Source organism: Solanum stenotomum, chromosome 1, assembly GCF_019186545.1.
Source record: "Solanum stenotomum isolate F172 chromosome 1, ASM1918654v1, whole genome shotgun sequence".
NCBI classification, from domain to species: domain Eukaryota; kingdom Viridiplantae; phylum Streptophyta; class Magnoliopsida; order Solanales; family Solanaceae; genus Solanum; species Solanum stenotomum.
In genome coordinates, this window is record NC_064282.1 from 9706582 (window position 1) to 9728349 (window position 21768).

The 21768-nt window shown below is 35.0% G+C and overlaps 4 protein-coding genes, 1 non-coding gene and 1 pseudogene across 6 annotated transcripts; 3 read left to right on the top strand and 3 right to left on the bottom strand.

The window, feature by feature from the left end:
- Positions 1–729: 729 nt before the first annotated feature.
- LOC125867055 (ABC transporter I family member 20) lies at positions 730–4143 on the bottom strand. The gene is made up of 7 exons (XM_049547476.1): positions 3786–4143; positions 3150–3283; positions 2563–2682; positions 2031–2126; positions 1776–1928; positions 1447–1524; positions 730–1221 (listed from the first exon to the last, which is right to left on the bottom strand). The coding sequence occupies exons 1-7, from the start codon at positions 3952–3954 to the stop codon at positions 982–984; spliced, it is 990 nt and encodes a 329-aa protein (XP_049403433.1). The 5' UTR covers positions 3955–4143; the 3' UTR covers positions 730–981.
- Positions 4144–5635: 1492 nt separating this feature from the next.
- TRNAF-GAA (transfer RNA phenylalanine (anticodon GAA)) lies at positions 5636–5708 on the top strand. Its single transcript has one exon. It is a non-coding gene; the product is annotated as a tRNA-Phe (tRNA).
- A 270-nt stretch (positions 5709–5978) lies between these two features.
- LOC125867208 (uncharacterized) lies at positions 5979–11381 on the top strand. The gene is made up of 4 exons (XM_049547635.1): positions 5979–6092; positions 8880–8966; positions 9053–9221; positions 11182–11381. Exons 2-4 carry the CDS (start codon positions 8907–8909, stop codon positions 11376–11378), a joined length of 426 nt encoding a protein of 141 aa, XP_049403592.1. The 5' UTR covers positions 5979–6092; positions 8880–8906; the 3' UTR covers positions 11379–11381.
- On the bottom strand, positions 6547–8369 carry LOC125867093 (zeatin O-glucosyltransferase-like; annotated as a pseudogene).
- A 348-nt stretch (positions 11382–11729) lies between the features above and the next one.
- Positions 11730–13203, bottom strand: LOC125867085 (galactinol synthase 1). The gene is made up of 3 exons (XM_049547508.1): positions 12865–13203; positions 12500–12787; positions 11730–12274 (listed from the first exon to the last, which is right to left on the bottom strand). Exons 1-3 carry the CDS (start codon positions 13180–13182, stop codon positions 11927–11929), a joined length of 954 nt encoding a protein of 317 aa, XP_049403465.1. The 5' UTR covers positions 13183–13203; the 3' UTR covers positions 11730–11926.
- A 1164-nt stretch (positions 13204–14367) lies between these two features.
- LOC125866988 (AP-3 complex subunit mu) lies at positions 14368–20981 on the top strand. 2 transcript variants are annotated; one of them, XM_049547400.1, is made up of 8 exons: positions 14368–14474; positions 14953–15052; positions 15224–15334; positions 16646–16735; positions 17643–17890; positions 19226–19435; positions 20059–20266; positions 20535–20981. In XM_049547400.1, the coding sequence occupies exons 1-8, from the start codon at positions 14440–14442 to the stop codon at positions 20778–20780; spliced, it is 1248 nt and encodes a 415-aa protein (XP_049403357.1). In that variant the 5' UTR covers positions 14368–14439; the 3' UTR covers positions 20781–20981. The 2 variants fall into 2 exon arrangements, with proteins under 2 accessions (XP_049403357.1, XP_049403349.1); XM_049547392.1 differs by lacking the exon at positions 14368–14474 and adding an exon at positions 14681–14784.
- The last annotated feature ends 787 nt before the right edge of the window (positions 20982–21768 follow it).

Consider the following 21768-nt stretch of genomic DNA (forward strand, 5'->3'; position numbering starts at 1 on the left):
TAATTTTATTTTATATTGAAAAGTTATAGGATTTTTTTTTTTACTTTTATGATACAATAAAACTAAATGAAGCATTTTCAACATTTTTCATCTAAAAAAAGATAAAAATATTTTCTCCATGTTGAATTCTTAAGTAGAGTACTATTTACTCATGAAAATATGGGTAAACTAGTATTTTATCCAATCCATTTCTTACCCAATTCATTTTTACCCATATCAAATATGGGTGGGTTGAATTATTACCCATTTTATGTTGACCGATTTTCAACCCGTCGATATTTTACCTAACCCGCCCATTTGCCACCACTAATTACAACTTACACATCAAATCATCCGATGCAGGCCCATTTTTTTGTTGTTGTACTCTTCTTGTATATTTGTTGGCCATCAAAGACCTAATATTTACCCTCATATATCATATAATAGCTTGTTTCACTCCCATTTATAACGTTTGTCTTCCACTTTGGTAGGATTCTTGCAATGGCACAACACCTTCCTAAACACTTCCAATTGTCAGCATTTAGACTCTACAATCTAATCTAATCTAATCTCCCGCTTACGTCATTACTTTTATATGAGTTGTGCAATATATGTATATATATATTCTGTCTTAAATTATACTTATTATCCTCAATACCCATTCTTCATTCTTCTCCATAATTCAAACTTTTGGTTGACTTGCTCAGGAATTTCGTAATTAACAACAGGTGTTCTATAAAAGCATGAAACTTCAATCACAACTTGGAAAAACATTTGGGCTCGCAATGTGTTTACAACAATTTAACCTATTCAATTTGTAAGATTACACCAACAAGAACATATAGAGAATAGGAGATACGTATACAAACCAAATGAACAGAGATAATTCTATTCTACAAATTTAAAATTTTATTAGTCCTAGTTTCATGGTCATCTGACCAGAAAGAATGAAATGGTAAAGTACGTTGACACCAGTTCCAAAGAAGTGTGCACCAGTTCTCTTTATCTTAGAACACGGTTTGAGCTTAAGAAAAAATTTTCTTCGCCAGCAATAGTAGAATGTAGTGTTCCACCAGCCCAACCATTGTTTAATGGACGACCAGCAGCACGACCTGGATCTCCCCCTACCACTCGAGTGCCTTCAACTTGTTTTTCATATTCCGGAAGGCCCTTTGCCTTCCTCTCTTTCCTTCGTTTCCTCTCCTCGTCCCTTTCTTTCCTCAGCCATCTCTCTACTGTCCTCTGTATATCCAGGTAGAACGACCATGCAAAGTCAAAATGAGAAAAATTGCCACGGTATATATCATATGATTCAGTAATAATGTCCAGGTATTAGATGAAATCAGATCATCTATCGATGTGGACCTCTAGCTAAGAGTATGAGAGGAAACGTGTTTGAATTTCAAAGAAAACCTGAATGAGGTTCTATTTTGGATTTTACATTTTCTAAATACACCAGAAACTTACCATTAGTGATAAATTGCTGATCTGCTTCACCTTGTCCATTGGCATTGCTAATTGCAGCTTCCCATGAGCCACATATATCTGCAAATAAAACAATTATTCTAACCATCACTTTGTTAATTTTTAAGAAGCTAACGCTTAACTTTTCGAGGAATCCTTCAAAGGAACAAATGCAAACTTGAAAAGGAATGTAAGTATGATGATATTGGGTTATGCACATTCTGATTTTCAATTTCTCAAAATACTTCAATTGGGTTGTCTCAGACCTTCTAATAGGTATTTATCTCAAGATCCAAAGATAAAGCAAGAGGTAAGTAAGAATCAGCTCTTACTAAATGAGAAGGCCAGTTCTCAAGACCATCAAAAATGTGTGTTGCATAAATTATTGTAGCGCCTCGCTCTTCACATTCTTTGATCAGAAATTTCAAAAGATCAGCCCTTGCAAGAACATCCAGATCAACTGTTATCTCATCGAGAAGTAGTACCTAGACAAGCAGGGTTCTATCTTGTGTCAACATTGTCTTCAAGTAATTTGTAACAGTTAAAAGGTAATGCTTTTCACTTGGTGAAAGTATTTACAGATATACCTTGAATGGTTTCAGAAGACCCATACATATCTGCACTCTTCTTCTTTGCCCATCAGATGATCTGTGCATTCTCCAGGACAGATCGATACCAAGAACCTTCATAAGCATAAGATTAAGAATTTTAACATATGCTGATTTAGTAGTTTGCATATTAGATGAGTTCACCACAATCAGCTTTTATCGAAGATAAATTACTGTAAAAGGTAACACCCACCCGAAAAAGTTAAGAGGGCTAAACTTCCTTCCTTAGTTTGTCGTGCATGTTTGTGTGTATTTATTTATTCCCATTAGCAATTTTTATCATGGTACGAAGTTAGAGCACTCCTACTTGTCATGAGAGACAGAATTCTGATTAAGCCTGGAAAATTAGTAAGAAGAGAAAGAGAGATAGTTTTTCCAGGCTTTAGCATATGGTCTATACCTTTCAGTTTACCTTAAAACACTAGCAGAATATACGATACAATCTTTTTGAGTTTCCCATGGGACTTTGTTGAATTTCACGCAGATAACAATTGCTCATTTTTATCTGTACCTTAATTAGTTCATCTCGTCTTTGTGGATCAGTTCCTGGAACCCCAAAAATCATTTTCTCAGCAGAAACATCCATTTGGATAGGCACCTCAAATCCAGCAAATGCAACTTCTCTCCTCCACTGCAAAACAGAAAGCACAACAGAACTTAGTTTTCTACTTTGATAATCAATTTCAGAATTCACAAGTTCATTTAAAAGATGTGGCATGTTTGTCATTTCAGGAAACAGGTTTAATCAAGCGTAAACAAGATGTTAGCACTGTTATAGCATATTACTTCTATAACTAAAATCTTCTTGAAAAGTACCATATTACATGTAGAAACTAGCAACGAATAAATGAGAGAAACCATGTTAGAGAGATTGAATTTTAAAGCTGATTCCAAATAGAACTCCAACTAAGTAAGAAAATAACCTTAGTTAAACATAACAGAAGAGCACTTAGTTCTGCTGGAATTTATTCAATTGTTACATAAGACGACAATGCCAAGTTCCAATACATGCAATTAACAAACTAAAGAAGCGAACAGTCCTCAAAGTATAATAAACCATGAAAAGATAGTGAAGGAGCAAAGCAAGAGAAGAGATACCTCTCCACCAAGATAACTGAGGTCTCCGGAAGCCGTTAAAGCAGTGTCATGAAATGCAGATCTTCCAAGCACTCTGACCATGTCTGGTTCTACCATATGCTTTCCTCCCAATATCTTCAGAATTGTAGTCTTCCCTATCAAAAGAACATGTCTCTCAGATCTCAATCAAACCTCCTATTAAGGGGTACCTTTGGTAGGGCAAAAAATGTTTATACGGTGTTTGGCTAACTATGTTTTCTACAATTTTCCAGCAAGATGACATCCTCTCCCTTATGAAGGCAAGTCATTTTTCTGTAGAAATATGACAACTCTAACTCCATATGCTCACTACAATAGACATCCAAACATTGTTCTCAACCTTTAATACTAAAAAAGAATATGCCAAAACACTATCCTTATACCTTATCTTGTACATTATACAATTACCCACCCTGGGTTAGCATCTTATCAAATGGTGGAAACATCATTAAAAAAAAGACAATTTCATCAACACCAAAGCCAAAAGGCACCCTAAAAATTCGGAATTGGAGATAGCAGGAAGAGTAACAAGTTTAAAGCAACCCCTTTTGAATTCTTGATTATACTAAAGAGAGTAATTCAAAATTTCAATGTGCGGAATAGAAATAGAATTAGAACCTGCGCCATTAGATCCGACAAGAAGGCATCGATCACCAGGATAAAGGGTAAGGTTGAAATCATCTATTAAAGGGATAGATCCAGGAGGCGGATGTCCATCAATACCAGGGTAGGTGAATTTGAGATTGTTGATCTCTACTGATGGCTTTTTGTCTTCCTTTACCGCCATAACCTCTCAAGTGTTCGATGAAATGCGGTAGAGAAGTAGTGTAAAAATTCAGCTTGTTAGAACAGGTTAATATAGTAGTAATTAATTATGCAAGGATTCAGCCATGGCCACGTTCTTTGCTTATTTCCCACGTATATATACTTTCCCTTCCAACTACCATACTCGCAACTCGCCGACGGGCGACACAAATTCAATGGTCTTCGTTTAATTGCACCGTTGGAAACCTTTTTTTTTATTTTAATGTTGATTATAGATTTATACTATTTTATCTAATTTTTAGGTATATAAATTTTTATTTTGAAAATTTTCATCTAAAAAGGAACAGACTGATTCTCCATATAGGATTTTATAGATTTATAGTGTCAGATTATGGGTTCAATTTTTTTTATGTTGATTCAAAATTTATAATATATATATATACATTAAGAAATTCATCACATATTTATGAAAAATTGACGATAAAATTTAGTCATTCATTGTTGATTTGAAATAATTATAGAAATTCATAACTTTTAAATCATAAATCCACTCCTTTTTTAAAAAATTGTTCTTTCATCGTGTATAATTCAAATAAAAAATGAGTATAATGAGAGATGGAGGGTTAGTATCCCACTCCATTCAATCAGACATAGAAACAAATGTTTTAGCAAGACAATGAGCAATTTGATTCGTTGATTTCTTAACAGCCAGACAAAGAAAGAAAAGGTAACTCTTTGATAAGAGTTTTACGAAAAATTGAAGAATCAAAATAAGAGTAATTCACCAAATTTTCTTCCAGAGCTTGCTTCACAAGTAGCTTATCACTTTCCACTACCAATCTCATTCTACTGAACCGTTTCTTTAGCCAATTAAGAGTTTCACACACCCTATGATCTCGCCTGACAACGGGCTAGCCACACGACCATGAAATAAAACTCTCCTAGTAATAAATTGACCAAGTGATCACGTAGCATCAAATCTATTCCCGCCAAACCGCTATTGATATCGTAAGAGGGCATCAATGTTACATTTAATTGTATTAAGCAGAGGTCACTCCCATTTAGTAATCATTTTTGCAGCAGCAACAATCATCTCGGTTCTTGAATTGACACTTCTCCATTCCTCCAGTTCTTTCTTCGCACGGTACAAAGTGATAGCAGACACATTTTATTTATTATTCCAACATAAATTATTTCTGACTTCCCACAAACTCCATAAAATCAGGATTGCTTCCTTTATTCTTATTTTTGCATTGCTCTTTGAATTTATACCAAAATAATATACGTGAGAAAATAACAATGTAATCGAATAAATCTAATTTTCTTCTTCTAAAGGTGAAAATGATCTCTTATAATCGCTTACAAATTGAAAAAGTTTAATATTTATTTCAAATTTCTTAGATATAAAAATTAAATCTCTTATGATTAAAAACAAATTATAAAAAAATGACAAAACCAAACCTTTTATCAACTCTTATTTCTTAGTTTTTTGAATATATCTAATAGAAGGATGAAAATTGTTCATTTTTAAATATTTGAAAGAATATTTTATGCTAAAAATGATACTTTAAGGATGATTTTGGCCAATAACTCGTCCCAATTACTAACCAAATAAGAGAAACATTGTCCAGTAAAAATAAAATAAAATAAGATATAATTATCGTTTTGATTTAATTAATTTGTTGCCTTAAACATGTCAGGAAGCGGGGATAGCTCAGTTGGGAGAGCGTCAGACTGAAGATCTGAAGGTCACGTGTTCGATCCACGTTCACCGCATTACTTTTTATACATTAATAAATAACTTTTTCTTATTTATTTTTATTAATATCCTTTTCCCAACTCTTTTCTACAAAATTGTTTTTATACATTAATAAATAACTTTTTCTTATTTATTTTTATTAATATCCTTTTCCCAAACTCTTTTCTACAAAATTGTTTTTATACATTAATATATTACTTTTTCTTATTTATTTTTATTAATATCCTTTTCCCAAACTCTTTTCTACAAAATTGTTTTTATACATTAATAAATAACTTTTTCTTATTTATTTTTATTAATATCCTTTTCCCAAACTCTTTTCTACAAAATTGTTTTGCTCTCTCTTCGTTTTTTTCCCTTCTTCTTCCCTACAGACTACCCGATTTTGCATCTGAATTCAGGTATACTCTCCCTTATTTTTACTCGTCTCATCTCTCCCAGTCTAACTAGGGTTTAAATCTTTTCACCCCATCTTGTGTACTTAATCTAACTTAGATCAACTCTCTAAAATCATAGATCAGTAACAATTCTTTCCTGTTTTATTTTTATTTTTATGTGTATATGTTCTTTCTTGCCTTTTAAGGAGTCTTGTAACAAACCAACTAACTTGGGTTAGAGGCATAGTAGGTAGTTGTTGTCATTGTTGGGTTTTTTTTCTTTTGTGTTATTTGTATCCAGGAAAAAATGAGTGTAATCTTCTCTTGCTAGAGAGGTTTTTTTTTCTTCTTTTGAGAAATGCCCCACTTATGGGTTTTCACTGGGTTTGTTGTAGTTCTTTTGGGAAATTGGTATACAGTGCAATACTTTGTATGTTTTTCAGAAAATTGAATTCATTCAGATCAAGAAAATTTTGGTGGCCATGTGTGGGATAACTTATCTCACCATTTATACCATAGTGATAATCCTGGGATAACTTGTTCCCAACCAAACGATCCCTAATAGTACTATTATTTTTTGATTATTGAATTTTGGTTATGTACCTTTATCACAACCCATTTTATCTAAGTCGTGATGACATCTATACCCTAATCCAGTAGGCGAACCAATTCATATATTGAAAGACAAGAAATTTAAGCATTTGAAACCATTTGGTAATCATAACATAAGTCTCATAAGTTAACAGTGCAGAAAGAAGTACATAACACCTCCAAGACTAGTTCAAGTTCTTTGAATACTTGTTCGCAATTTCTGTTTTCAGTTCATACAAGTTCATGCCAAAACTTTCTTAAATGATCTTGTAATGCTCCATTATTACAGAATAGCAGAAAACATACATTTTTTTGTCTCATGGAGTACCTTATTTTATCAAGTGTGGTTCTTCAATATGATTTTGACATTTTGTAACACACTCTACTTCATATGTCTAAGAAATTATATTACCTCAAAGAAAGGGTGCAATTCTGCAACATGTATGTAAAAGGATTCTAGCAATATCACAAGTTCAAAGCATATAGGTTAAAAATTTGACCATGTGCGTTCCTAAGAAGTTGTAGAGGACAAGTATCAAAACTGTTTCGTAAAAACCCTTTCAAAGGACATAGGAATCTATAAACAAAGTCTTTTGTGATAAAACAGTCTAATAAAGCACATATGGATAAAACCCTGTATTCTGGATAGTTATATGTCAAGAGAGGGATACAAAGCAATCATCTCACTTAAAAGTTCCAGATAAGTGACAGGTTAACTTACATGAATATGAAAAGTAACCAAAATCCTTGAAAATTCTGGTGAAAACAAGTCTATCTTGTGATATGCGTGATGAAAGATTCCAACTCTATTTGAGAAGCACCCCCTTTCTCTGTGGAGCGCCGTAAGGCTTCTCCCATTTCTTCTGCTCCTTCTCCTAATTACATCACCTTCTTCTGATGCCATCAATTTCCTCACAACGTTCTCAATAGTGGATGCACTTACTAGCTCCTCGCGTTTCTCTCACTCCCTCACAATCAGGCCTATTTTCAACATTTCCGTCAGAAACCATTTCTCGGTTGGTCAGACTGCATAGGCCAAGCAGCTATAGGCTCTCCCATAGTAATACTCTTTATACAAGAATTCCATCCACAATGACTCATGAACCGCCTCTGGACGTACGAGCCAAGATTTCTGGTTGTGGTGCCCATTCTCTTACCACTAAGCCTACATCTTTTAATCTCTCCTCAAACCCTTTTGGAAGCTCTACTCTTCTATCTTCCCCAGTAAAGTTATCTCCTCTATTGACATCTCTCAACACCCATATGAACTTCTGTTTGCTTAGTTATGATCCCATTGCGAGCTCCTTGATTTCTCTATCGGAAAATGATGTTGTTGTTCCAAAAGATATATAAAGTACTGAGCTTGGAGGTTGTTTGTTAAGCCACTCCAAACATATATCGTTCCTATTTGAGATATGATCAAGTTTTGTAGGCAGAATAGATCCAACTGCCCATTGTTTCTTGTTCAGATTAAGTTCTGCTTGTGCCAGCAAATCAAGATTCTTGCCTTCAATAACTCTGCTTGTATTATAAAGATCACCTGATCGAATATCTAGATACCGATGCTGAGAAGCTGATAAGTCCCTGACTACATCTATCGTAATTTCTTCAAGGGAGGGTAGCTTTTTAAGCAATTCTTCTTCATGTTGGTCAAACATACTAAAAAATAACTAAAATTGTAAATTGAATTCATTCAGATCAATAAAGAGAAGGATTCNCATTGTTTCTTGTTCAGATTAAGTTTTGCTTGTGCCAGCAAATCAAGATTCTTGCCTTCAATTACCCTTCGGGGTGGCCCAGTGGTTTGGGCTTGGGACTTCCATGTTGGAGGTCTCAAGTTCGAAACCCCTTGCCAGCGAAAGCAAGGGGTTTGCCTTCTGGATCGAGCTTGTCGCACCGGGCTTGCCTAGTGCGGGTTACCTCTCCTATGTGGTTTGCGAGCTATTGCATAGGAGCGGGGGTTTTACCCTGTGCGCACCCAAAGGGTAGCGGCTGCGGGTTTCCCTTGTCATCAAAAAAAAGATTCTTGCCTTCAATTACTCTGCTTGTATTATAAAGATCACCTGATTGAATATCTAGATACCGATGCTGAGAAGCTGATAAGTCCCTGACTACATCTATCGTAATTTCTTCAAGGGAGGGTAGCTTTTTAAGCAATTCTTCTTCATGTTGGTCAAACATACTAAAAAATAACTAAAATTGTAAATTGAATTCATTCAGATCAATAAAGAGAAGGATTCAATATAAATGGCAGCTATTTACAGCCTTTACGTCATCAATAAATCAGGAGGGCTTATCTTCTGCAAGGTGCATTCAAATTTCAACACTTTTCAGCTTAGGTCGTTTTATTTTGTTCTTATTTGTGGTTTTAATGGGTGTGTAAGATTCCTTAGGATTATGGTTCTGCTGGAAAAATGGACACAAATGATAGTTTGAGATTGGCTAGTCTGTGGCATTCTATGCACGCTATCTCTCAGCAGTTGTCCCCGGTTAATGGCTGTGCTGGTATCGAACTCCTTCAAGCTGATACGTTTGATCTCCATTGCTTCCAATCTCTTACCGGTAATTCTTACATCTCCACCATTTTGTCTTTATCTGATTTATTTTTGAGAAGCATCTTTTCTTTTTGAGATTTTTATCAGCTTTAGTTTTTGACATCTTTTATCATGTATGTTGTGTTGTAAATTGTAGTTATAAATGTTTTATACCTATAAGCTTGAATGGAACTAAAGCTTACTCAGTAGCAACAAGGTTACAAACTTAAATCTTAAATCTTTGGCCCAAAAGTTATAAGAATTTAGTCCATATGCTGGAAAGGGGGAAAATGTAACCTAAATGGTACTTTAGGCTCAATCAAGTAGCTCAATATGAATAATGATTTCCTGCTGAAGTTGTTCTGTATGCGACTTCGATGTCAGGAAATATGGTGCAGCATCTTTAAGTGGCTCATGCATCTCTTCTCCATTTCAGTTATTTTTATTTATTTAATTACCCTCCAATTTAAATCGTGCAACAAAGAAATCTCCAGTTCTCTATTCAGAAAAGCTAGAAATATGGTTTAAGAGACTAGAGGATGAAAATCAATTAGAATCTAAACGTTTCTGTCAGACTGGGTATGGAGGGCTTAGATCATCTCAGCACTGATGTGATGTGCGCTAACAATCTTAGTGTAATCGATCAGGATCTCATAACAGCTTCTTGAGATTTTATGCACCAGTGTGGCAACTTCAAGACATTTGAGATTAAATGATAGATGAAACTAAACTTGGCAAAAACATTAAAAGGACTTATTAAAGAGAATCTACACAGTCTCTTGTTGCACAAAACAGCTCCCATGTATATACGGGAAACATCATGTAAGTTTTGGACAAAAGAAACTTCTAAAGGCATGTGGTGATCCCCGAATATTTGGCATAACTTAGTCAGAAAGAATTTGTGTTCTTTTATTTGTTCCAGTGTGCATTTGAATGGTGGCCCTATATGATTGCCTATTCCTATGTATATCAGTGTTTATACTGAATTGTTCTTCAAATCTAAGTACACTCATGGATGTTTAAGAATCTAACTTGGGTAATTATTTCTATTTCCTCTGGAGCTTTGTTAAAGGATGCTGACTCCTAGTTTCTATCTTGATACTACTGGTTAAGAGATTTGCTGAATCTGTTAAAGTTCTTTCTACATACACAAGACCAATGGGCATCACAAGTGAAAGGGCAGACAAAAGTCACAAAATACAGGCTAATAGTAACGATGAAAAAAATATAGGCTAATAGTATTCTTCTTTTTTGATTGGTTATAGCCTATAAGTTATAGGCTAATAATATTCGTTCTATAATGAAAAATAGTGTTGACTAATTAGGCTCAAAGAAGCTGCTTGATCTGTTTTATAATGAGTTGTGGCTTGCACATGATGCCGATTCAATTTTCATAGCCTTGTTGAAGTTGTTTGCTTCAAGGCTAATAGGCCAAAGAATGATCTGTTGAAGTTGGACAGATCAAGAAAAAGAATAGACTACATTTTCATGAACTCATTCTTTCCCTGTTTCCTAGATAGACCACAAGTCCACAACAAATATCCAAAGAAGACAACATAGCTAATATCTTAACTTGTATAGATGATATTCTCCTTGTATTTTTGTGTTGAAACCATACCTCAGAGAAATAAGTTTTTCCCTTGGATAATACTAAGTTGAAATGAAGTGAAATATTTGAAAACAGGAAAACATATTTGGTAAAGATGGCAGCTGTTTGCTCATTTTTTAAGAAACAATGGAAGCTGTTCACTTGTGTAATAAGTCAACGGAAATGATGGAAGACTAATCAATAATGCATGGGAAGCCACTTGGTAAATATTTGACAGACTGGTCGAATGTTTTAGTGCCTCTGAGTTGAGAGTGCCATGGAACATTTAACTTGATATTCAATCTTACATCTTATTTCTTAATCTTTTTCCCTTCAGTCACTGCTGTCAATTCAGGTTACACTCCAACCAGCTAAAGGATTTGATTGATTTACTTAACAGGAACAAAATTCTTTGTGGTCTGTGAGCCTGGAGCTCTACATATGGAGTCCCTCTTGAAGTATATCTATGAATTATACACTGATTACGTCTTGAAGAACCCTTTCTATGAAATGGAAATGCCAATTCGGTGTGAGCTCTTTGACATAAATTTATCACAGGCAGTTCAGAAAGATCGTGTTGCTTTGTTAGGGAGATGAGCTTCTCAAGTTCATATGCCATAAGTTGTTGACTGATCTATAATTTGGGAAGTTTCGTTGACAGGTTCGGTTATGCATCTGGAATATGATTTTTCTTTGTTGTTTCGAGATAATGGCTTGTAAGATTAATTTTGAGAACCACCCCAAATAACATTTTTTGTGCACAATCACCAACTTGTCATGGCTCCATATTTCTATGGTAGGCCTAGAGGTGAATTTCATCTTACCTGAATATCCTAGTATCTCTATAGTTGGTTCTACTGTTGAAGCTCATTAGCTGGCTGCTGCGGTGGTACAGAAGTTTAAACTCAAAAGGAAAGAAGATTGAAAGACACCATGAGTATGTATAATTTCCAACATCTGTTCACAGAGTACATAATTATCACTAAGATTCAAACACACTATATAGGTTGCAAATAATACAGAAACTTTCACTTATTGGACCACCAAACTAAACCTGCCAAAAAAAAATAAACAAGTGGCAGTATCCCTCCACAACTAATAACATCAAGAGTTGATCATTGCCAGTCATATATATAGCTATATAGCTAAGCAGCTGATGGGCTAGTAATATATAGAGCACTTATATTCGAATCCGAAAAGGCTGCTTCCCTTAATCTGTTAGCTTCAACTGTAGAACCCTGCACCTTGTGATCCAGTGTGGTGTCATTATAAATGTCCCACCATTTCGTCACTAGCATTTTGATATCCTCTCGATCCATGTGTTCTTCCTTCCCAGTGTATTTCCACGGCTTAGCCCCTGGAGAACAGTAGTGAACCGCTTTCGCCTTGTTCACCTCGATTTTCTCTGGGTGGCGCCATAGCATGGCCAGCAACAGATTGTATGTGTAAGGAATTGGCTTGTACTTGTCTTTAAAGTACATGTTCAGAAAGTCCTACAAAAAGGAAACGGTTGGGACTATATATAGCTGTTGAAGTGATGAAAAAAAAACATATCTTGCTTGAACCATCATTTTATAGAAGTTGAACTCTATCATGTTTTCGATGTACTATAACCAGATATAACAGGTTGTTTACTCTGTTCTTCAAGTTACCAGATCTTTTTTGTTAACAAGATTTAATCCGTCCGTATAGAAACATAACTTCATATACACACATACCTGCTCAGCAAATTGGGTGGGTGGGGTAACTTTGAGTGTGTTCAAGAGACGAACATAGATGGAGAGATTTGGCTGAAAGACAAACATGCCTGCGTTGAAGTAAACAGACGGCCTTGGCCCCATCTCTTTGGGCCACGGCAGAACCTCAGCACATGGCTCCCCATACATATCGCATATGCAGTCCGCCACCGCATATAAATACTTATCAGGCAGCTCGAATAGATGGTCTATGTTCTCGAAAACTTGCATGTCTCCATCCAAGTACACCATCTTACTGTACTCCACAAACTGCAATTCAATACCAAAAAACGATCAATCATCGATAAAAAAACATTGCAATTATAGTAATTTATTTATTACTTTACCTGCCAAATCCGAAGTTTGGAGTAGTTGAGCACGTAATAAGATCGTGCATACTTATCGGACGATTGCAATGAAGGAGCTAGTGGCTCTATCTCCTTCACTATGCAACCGTGCCTCGTCAATATCATCCTGTGTTCCTCAGGCACATCGGGCAAAATTGCCACAACCAAAGGATACATAGATTTAGCTTTTATCAATCCCTTTGCTAAACCAACCACACCTTTCACATAATAACCATTACCTGCTAAGAAAGTCACATAAGCCCTCCCTAATTCTATATCCGTAGCCTTTTTTGTTCCACTTTCAAGTTCTGGAGCCATTTTATATATCTTTTTGTTTTTGTAATAACAAAATGGTTAATTTGTGTCAACATATATATAGTAGTAGTACATGCATGGAACGCGGTTGCATGGAGAGTGAGTGAGATACTGTCATACGGAAATGTTTAACCGACCAAAAAACTTGTAACGGATAGCGTTGAGAGTTAACTAATAGTAATATTGTGATGGTAGACAGACACGTGTCGGAGAGCGATGCCACATGCTATGCTACGTGTATTTCTTTGTACATTGACACATGTCATTAATATAAATGGTATTACTACAATTTGTTTTTTCAACTAATAACTATATTAAGGTTTTGTAGTTATGTGTTGTTCTACTTAGTTCCGATCCTATAATAACTATATTTGTCGTGAGTGGTTAATTAAGATTAGACGGTGCACGCAGCCGATATCGAGTTCGTTGAAGATATATAGACAAAACAGTCTATAAACAATTTAGCTGAAATAATAATTATTTTATATTATATACCGTAAAAACAAGTGTTTTTTTTTTCGATGGGAAAAAGAAAAAGAGCTCATGATACAAATAAGGTTTTAATCATGATAAAAAAATAAAATATTTTATCATCATCTTTTTCTATTGCTTCGTTTTTAGAATCATAATGTAAAATTAGTAAATAACTCGTTGATTAGATGTTCATAATCTATATCAACTTTTGATAAAACAAATTAAATTGCGAAAAAGCCTTGACAAACATAACATCATTTTGAATTTAAAATTCAATAACAATAATAGCTCAACACTTACCGTAATATTATGAAGGATCTACAATTTTTAAAATTTTCATCAAATAATACATAGAACATACACACAATGTTAACTATTAAATTAAGACAAAATATGGATAGTTTTATAAATACAATTATGATTTGCTAAAGAAATGTCAAAAACATCACACTGATGCTTAATGAGATGGAATCGACTCCTAATAAGATTTGAGCAACCCTCCCCTTTGAGCTAACTTTTGAATGAATTAACTTTTAAACCTAATTTAACATCCCTAAAGTGCAAACTTTTGATAAACTTACAGGACCAAAACTGTTGTATTGATACATAAGGGATTATTTTGATATATTAACAAACAATAAAGGACCTTTTTTGTCATTTTCTTAATTTTTCTTTTTCCATACTAAACCTTTTAATTTTTTATTTAATTGATAGATATAGGAAGAGAGAGAGAGAGAAGAGAGGTGAATTGTTCCTACTCCATTTCAGAGTAAAGAAAGCAACGTTATGTTGCAATGCATTTTTCTTCTCTCCGATTCTGGGTATCCTTCCCTCCTCCTTCTTCTTCTTAATTTCCGTCAAATTCATATTCATCGTACTCGAAAAAGGGGTTCTTTGCCTTTTAATTTGTATTTATTGGGATATTGAATCACTTGGTATTTGATTTGAAGTTTGTTACTAAAGATCTGTGTAATTCAATGTCTCTGTAGGGAGGTAATGCTGGAAAAACAGCTTACTGGACANGAAGAGAGAGAGAGAGAGAGAGAAGAGAGGTGAATTGGTTCCTACTCCATTTCAGAGTAAAGAAAGCGACGTTATGTTGCAATGCATTTTTCTTCTCTCCGATTCTGGGTATCCTTCCCTCCTTCTTCTTCTTCTTAATTTCCGTCAAATTCATATTTATCGTACTCGAAAAAGGGGTTCTTTGCCTTTTAATTTGTATTTATTGGGATATTGAATCACTTGGTATTTGATTTGAAGTTTGTTACTAAAGATCTGTGTAATTCAATGTCTCTGTAGGGAGGTAATGCTGGAAAAACAGCTTACTGGACACTGGGTTGATAGGGCAATATGTTCCTGGTTTTGGGATCAGTCAATTGCTCAAGGTGATTCCTTCAAGGTAGGGGCATAAGAGCAATTTGTTCCAATGTTATAATTAAAGTTGCTAAAAACTCACTGTATAGAGAAATCAAGATCCTTGATCTTGAATTTACATATAATTGTTTTTTGGCTTGATCAAGTTTGAAACTTTTGTTCTATTTATCTTGAAAAAAGTTTTGGCTTGTTGCAGCATTTACCGGTGATTGCTTCACCAACGCATTACCTTTTCCAAGTTTATCGTGAAGGAGTTACCTTCTTGGCTTGCACCCAAGTAGAAATGCCACCTTTAATGGCAATTGAGGTAATACACTTGGTTATTTTATGTTGTTGCTGCTGGATTAATTTCTTCTTAAATAAGATTATGACACAAGATGGGTTTAATGGAATTGTCTTGGAACTATTAAACACCTGACCAGAATATGTTAAGAGAGGTTAGTAGCATGGTGGTTGGATGGCTAAATGGTGATGCCTCTTGTAATTCTTATCAGTTTAAAATTTGAGCATCCTAGCATACCGTGAAAGTTTTCTATTTGATTAGTATGTCCAGAGGATATTGAAGGATTTGAGACAAAAACATGGCATCTTTGGCCCTAGGGCTTTGGTTCAGTTAGAAGGATGCAACTTGGATGTGAGTTTGAACCGAGCCACTGAATATGAGCATGGTATGTCGGTCATCAAAAAAATAGGAGCATGGTATGTAAGTGGAAGTAGAATAGTATGGCAGATACTCCCCCAGTTTTGACCTGTGAGCTAACCGGAATTGGACCAGCTAACTCACAGGGGATTTTTGGGTTTCCAGAAGAGAAGGACCCTTTAGTGTGCGACTCTCAAGCTAATTTACACTAGTATATTATAGTAATTGGTTATCAAAAGGCAAACAAATTATGGTAGAGCCCCTTCATCCACAATTAATAAATGTATGTTAGACGTGTTTGTCGTAGTAGAGTTCAATACAACCGTATATTTGCTGTCGCCATAGTAGGTATGCCCTTTGTATTTGATAAAATCTGGCATCATAGAGATTCTTGTTTTCTAAGTTTTTCTTTTGATAAGTTATTTCGTCCATTCCTCTGCCATGTTTTGTCGGCTTTGTGGGCTTTTCTTCTTGGTTAAATGGATTAGATCTGTAAGAGTCCAGTCATACTATTGGAAGTCCTTGCATCTGGCATGTATGATTTTTTTATTTTATTTTTATGACAAGGGAAGCCCGCAGCCGCTACCCTTTGGGTGCGCATAGGGTAAAATCCCCTCTCCTATGCAATAGCTCGCAAACCACATAAGAGAGGTAATCCGCACTAGGCAAGCCCGGTGCGACGAGCTCGACCCAGAAGGCAAACCCCTTGCTTTCGCTGGCAAGGGGTTTCGAACTTGAGACCTCCAACTTGGAAGTCCCAAGCCCAAACCACTGGGCCACCCCGAAGGGTTGGCAGTTATGATTTTACTGCTAACTGATTCATTGAATTGATATGTCAAAGTTCTAGTTCTAGCTATTGTAGTCTTTTTGCTGCTAGGTGAACATAGGGAGGCTACTACACTTTGCTTATAACTTTGAAACTCTGTATCATCTCTGCAAATAAGGGCTTTATTGATAATTTGACCATTTAATTTCTAGTTCTTGTGCAGAGTAGCTGATGTCCTGTCAGAATATCTTGGAGGGTTGAATGAAGATTTGATTAAGGATAATTTTGTGATTGTATATGAGGTATTTGACATCTTCAAGCTCTTTTTTTGGAATTGTTTGTGCAAAATATATTTTGTTAGGACTTAGGATACTTTTCTTACCCCAAAAAAAAAAAAGGAATTTTGTTAGGAAGCTTGGAATGATGCTAACCAGGCTAAGTTGAAGCTTTTAAAAACCATCAAACTAAGAAGTTGTTAAACAGGCTGTACTTTCAGTTCCATCACAATGTACGGTCAGATTATATAGAGTGATTTGGTTGAATTTCTCAACTCCCTTTTATTCACATGCTATAGTGCAATCACAAATTTTGTCTGTTAACCTATACTACACGTTTCTGTACAGTTTTTGTATTAATTTTTAGTTTTAACCACCCCAAAACTTGTTGCTTTTGGCCGAAATCACCAGTTGACCAACTATCAGTGCAACTGTAGAGCCTGCTACCATGATATTTATTGATGCACAAAAGAGGTAGTTCTACTCTTGTGACTCTAGAAACCCCCCGCCAAATTCTGGCTTGTAAAGATCCTAAAATGCTCGCTCATCTCTTTAGGCCAAATACACTAGGTCACTAACATGCTGAACACTGCAAAAAATTGGCTTTTCTTTCCTTCCAAATCCCCCTATGAGCTATGATGGCCCTACCTGCTGTGAGATGTTCCATTTACTGAAGCTTGAAATATCTGCTAGTTCCTTAAGACTTCAAAGAATAGCTTAATAAAAAATTGCCATGGAGCAGAACTCTAAACAGCTGTTGGGTTTAGGTTTCTTCTAAGAACTTCAGCCAAAGTAGAGAGAACTAAAATTTCTGTGGACACAGAATGACGAAGATTTTCCTCCCAAACTGTCTTGTTAAATTTCCTTCGACACACTAATTAGATTCTGGTGGACTTCAAATTGACTATGGCCTTAACATTTGTTTGATGTGCAGCTTTTGGATGAGATGATAGACAATGGTTTCCCTCTTACTACAGAACCAAATATACTAAGGGAAATGATAGCTCCTCCAAATATCATAAGCAAAGTATTGAGTGTTGTCACTGGTAACACTTCCAACATGAGCAACACACTTCCAGGTGCAACAGGATCTTGTGTTCCTTGGAGAAAAACAGAACTGAAGCATTCAAGCAATGAAGTTTATGTTGATTTAGTTGAAGAAATGGATGCAACTATAAATAGGTTTATATCTTACTATCACTTAACCTCCATTGCAGCTCGTTATTTCTCAGTATGTGAGAATCTCTCTATTAATATATTTAAAATCTTATATTTATCATCAAACTTTTTAGTTTGACATGATGTAACCCATTGTATCACAAAAGGTGAAGGGTAAACATAATGATATGCTACTTTGAAGCAATATCGGGTATACCCTAGAGGTTAAAATCTCACATAAAAACATCTAGAGGTTAAGATTTCAAGAACCAAAGTGTGATCTTAAAAGGATAGTGTGAAAGCTGGCACATGTTAATTTTGAAGGTACACTTTTTTCTTTCTATGTTACCTATGAACTCTTTCCACTATTTCAATTTATATGACATTTTTCTACTAGGGAATATCTCAAAATGTTCCACACTCTTCTATTATTATATTATACCATTTTTGAGGGTTCAAATTCATCTAACCTATCAAATTAACTTTAATGTCATGTTTGTTCTATCAAAGTAAATGTTTAACTAGTTTAGTATTCTATTCTCCATTATGCGTAGAGTTAAAACTATTTCGATATGGAGTCAGCGGGAGCCATAGAGTTATGATCTGCTTCATGGCACATACAAGGCATGCTTTTGTGCACTAGTGCAAATGGCTTCTTCAGGGGAATTCGGCAGCATGCTTTAGAATTGAAGTGTACTATAGTATGCATACACATGTGTATATGTGTGCTTGTCAATGTATATAAGTGACATTTCTTATACTGTTTCGATGAGCATTTCCTTTCTATCAATCTGTTAGATTATAAAAGTGAGCCCCTAGACCATTATATATATATATAAAAGAATTCCAAGACTTCCTCTGAATTTTCAAGAAAGTTGTTAGAAACTGAACTTCTTGAAGACTGCCGTGAAGTAAAATGAAGGAAAAGGAAATCCATTTCTTGTATGTTCTGTGATATTTGCAGGACAAATAAGAGTTTCTTAATTGCTTTTCTGAACAAACTTCTCTTCATATGAAACACACAAATATTGCAAAGAATTTAACTTGCGGCACATTCCTTTATCTTTTATGGGCAATGAAACTGCACCTAAGGCGGATACTGGAATCTGCCCAGAAGTCCTGACTTTTTCCATGCCACATTCTTCTCTTTGCTGTGACCAAATTGATTTTATTTTCTTCTTCACTGATGATTACGATATTGCCGAATAATGGATTGCTTTTCTACATAGGGGGTTCTAAGTTTGAATACACTTGACCATTGGAGCATCTTTTTCTTAATTGTTATATGCTTGAACTAGGGTTTACAGGAATAGCCAATTACCTAAAGGCTTCTCATTCTAATTGTTTTATGCTTTTCAGTGATGGGGTTCTGGTGAAATGTGAGATCTGTGGTGAAGTTCAAGTGAATTCTCATCTTTCCGGACTTCCTGATCTTACCCTTTCATTTGCAAATACTTCCATCTTGAATGATGTCAGATTCCATCCTTGTGTTCGGCTACGACCATGGGAATCAAACCAAATTCTGTCTTTTGTTCCTCCTGATGGACAATTCAAGCTCATGAGCTACAGGTTTGTGGTGTTAACTATTGCAGTTGCCTTTACTCATGCTCAAAATTTGATGGTTTTGACTTTATGTAAAAAGTACTCTAGTCTTTTGTTTACATTTAGTATGTACTTGTACATCATAGCGTTATCTTCTCTTTATTCCCTCTGATACTGGAACCCATAAAATTAACCCCTTCCTTGCTTGGTAAGGAGGGTGAAACCCAGCAAAAAGTTACCTTTTTGAGGAAATGAAAATATTTATCAATATTGAAACTCCGACTAAATTTCATGTTGCTAACTTGCTCCTTCCAATAACAAAAGTTGAACTGTCAATAAATGCATAACGAAACCTGAACTATTTATAAATGCACTGTATTTTCAGAAGGAAAGGCATGTCTTTTTCCGATTACCACTATTTAATGAGATGTATTCACAAGTAGTGGCAGTTGGTCCATTGTTGATGGGGTTATGTACGGATTTTGAAACTACAATGTGCATCCACCAAACATGAAAAACAGGAAATGGCAAATTGTAAACCAAGCACGTGCGTTCACTGTAGGAGTGCATTAGAGAATTCACTTCTTTGCTGCGTTCATCTTGTCTAAACTTTTTTTCTCCCTCTCTAAAGTCTAAACTATGCCATGCAGAATAAAGAAGTTGAAGAGCACCCCTATATATGTAAAGCCACAAATTACTTCAGACTCAGGGACATGTCGTATTAGCTTGTTAGTTGGGATACGCAATGATCCTGGGAAGACAATTGATGATATAAACGTTCAATTTCAACTACCCCCTCGTGTTTTATCTGCAGATCTTACATCAAATTATGGAACAGTAAACATCCTTTCCCACAAGGTACGTAGTACTTCCTCTTATCGACAGAGTTGCTTCCTTTGTGCCTTCTCTTAATGCTTGTGTCTGGCAGTTAATCAGAAGTAAATGAATGAAGATACTTTCTACTCTAGTCAGTTCTATCCCTACCGTAAAATGACAGGAACTTTTAAATGGATGTCAAACTTTTTTTCAAGTAAAATCTTTTTCAGTCTGGTTCCAATTTGGAATTATGTGATAGAGGAGGCTTTAATCTGCAAACTTTTCTTGACATGTTGATTTATTAGTGCAGACATGCACTTGGTCTATTGGTCGGATGCCGAAAGACAAAACTCCTTCAATGACTGGAACATTAGTGTTGGAAACAGGAGTTGAGCGGCTTCATGTATTCCCTACATTTCTTGTGGGATTCAAAATTATGGGTGTTGCACTCTCAGGTTTGAAAATAGAAAAACTTGATTTCAAGAATCTACCTACACGACCTTATAAAGGATTTCGAGCTCTAACCAGGTCTGGGCAATATGAAGTCAGGTCATAATTCAGTTTTTGGAAATTGAACTTTTTAGCTATGATTATAAATGGATTTAAGTACTAATTATCATCATACAAAAACTCATCCATCTTTTACACATTTTTGTCATTGTTGCAAATTATGAGTGGACATGAATTGAATTTGCTGTAAGGGCCATACCATATCCTTTGTGGATAACAACTCTATAATTAAATTAGTGGGTCAGCACTTGTCTATTTTTCTTGAATTTGTTTATTCCCTACGTACGTTGCTTTTGTTCTACAAGTCATTTCTAGGAAGGGACCATATTTCCCACACGTTTTGACTGTATTTCTCTATGAAATGAAAAATAAATGGATCGAAAATTACTTATTTACACGTCACCTATTCTTATCTCAAATGACAAATTTCCAAATATTAAATATAGTCGTACAAATTGTGACAAGTTATACAATTTTGCTTCTAAAATTGACAGTTTGTGCATAGTGGAAATTCCATGGACAGGTCCTTACGTTTTATCTTTGCTTTTCTTTTCGGATTTTTATTCGTCCATTAACATTATTATTTGGTTCCGTTTCGTGTCGTGAACATTTTCTTTTATAGTATTTGAGCATTTTTACTTTACTTTTCGAAGATGAAATAACGGTTTTTTTTTATAAAAAAAAATGTCTGAGTTGGTTAATTTGGTAGCTGTAAGGTATAAAATTTCCAAATGTATAAACAAATTATGAGTAATTAATTATAGAAGCATATGTCTTTACTAACGGATTAACTAATCCAAATTCAATCGACTTATTAAAGGGAACGCTCCCTACTAATTAAAGAGTTCTTCATGTATCTTTATTAATTAAGTGAAGAAAAATAAAAGAGGAAGTGAAATTTGGAAAAAAAATATTTATTTTAAAATTAAAAATGATATTTGAAAGTTGAATTCGTGTTTGAATATGAATACAAAAATGGAATTGGTTTTAAATTTGTGAGTGATTTAGAGTGAAAATAATTACTTTGAACAAAA

What these genes read in the sequence shown, in the direction of transcription:
- LOC125867055 (XM_049547476.1), bottom strand. Translation starts at nt 3,954, where the DNA reads ATGGCGGTAAAGGAAGACAAAAAGCCATCAGTAGAGATCAACAATCTC. An exon ending in TCAGTTATCTTGGTGGAGAG is followed by an intron (nt 2,683 to 3,149) that starts GTATCTCTTCTC and finishes TCTGTTTTGCAG; the next exon opens with TGGAGGAGAGAAGTTGCATT. An exon ending in AGAACTGGCCTTCTCATTTA is followed by an intron (nt 1,525 to 1,775) that starts GTAAGAGCTGAT and finishes TTTTATTTGCAG; the next exon opens with ATATATGTGGCTCATGGGAA.
- LOC125867208 (XM_049547635.1), top strand. Translation starts at nt 8,907, where the DNA reads ATGGCAGCTATTTACAGCCTTTACGTCATCAATAAATCAGGAGGGCTT. An exon ending in GAGGGCTTATCTTCTGCAAG is followed by an intron (nt 8,967 to 9,052) that starts GTGCATTCAAAT and finishes AAGATTCCTTAG; the next exon opens with GATTATGGTTCTGCTGGAAA. An exon ending in TTGCTTCCAATCTCTTACCG is followed by an intron (nt 9,222 to 11,181) that starts GTAATTCTTACA and finishes TTTACTTAACAG; the next exon opens with GAACAAAATTCTTTGTGGTC.
- LOC125867085 (XM_049547508.1), bottom strand. Translation starts at nt 13,182, where the DNA reads ATGGCTCCAGAACTTGAAAGTGGAACAAAAAAGGCTACGGATATAGAA. An exon ending in CCAAACTTCGGATTTGGCAG is followed by an intron (nt 12,788 to 12,864) that starts GTAAAGTAATAA and finishes ATTGAATTGCAG; the next exon opens with TTTGTGGAGTACAGTAAGAT. An exon ending in CCACCCAATTTGCTGAGCAG is followed by an intron (nt 12,275 to 12,499) that starts GTATGTGTGTAT and finishes TCCTTTTTGTAG; the next exon opens with GACTTTCTGAACATGTACTT.
- LOC125866988 (XM_049547400.1), top strand. Translation starts at nt 14,440, where the DNA reads ATGTTGCAATGCATTTTTCTTCTCTCCGATTCTGG. An exon ending in ATTTTGTGATTGTATATGAG is followed by an intron (nt 16,736 to 17,642) that starts GTATTTGACATC and finishes TTTGATGTGCAG; the next exon opens with CTTTTGGATGAGATGATAGA. An exon ending in TTCAAGCTCATGAGCTACAG is followed by an intron (nt 19,436 to 20,058) that starts GTTTGTGGTGTT and finishes TATGCCATGCAG; the next exon opens with AATAAAGAAGTTGAAGAGCA.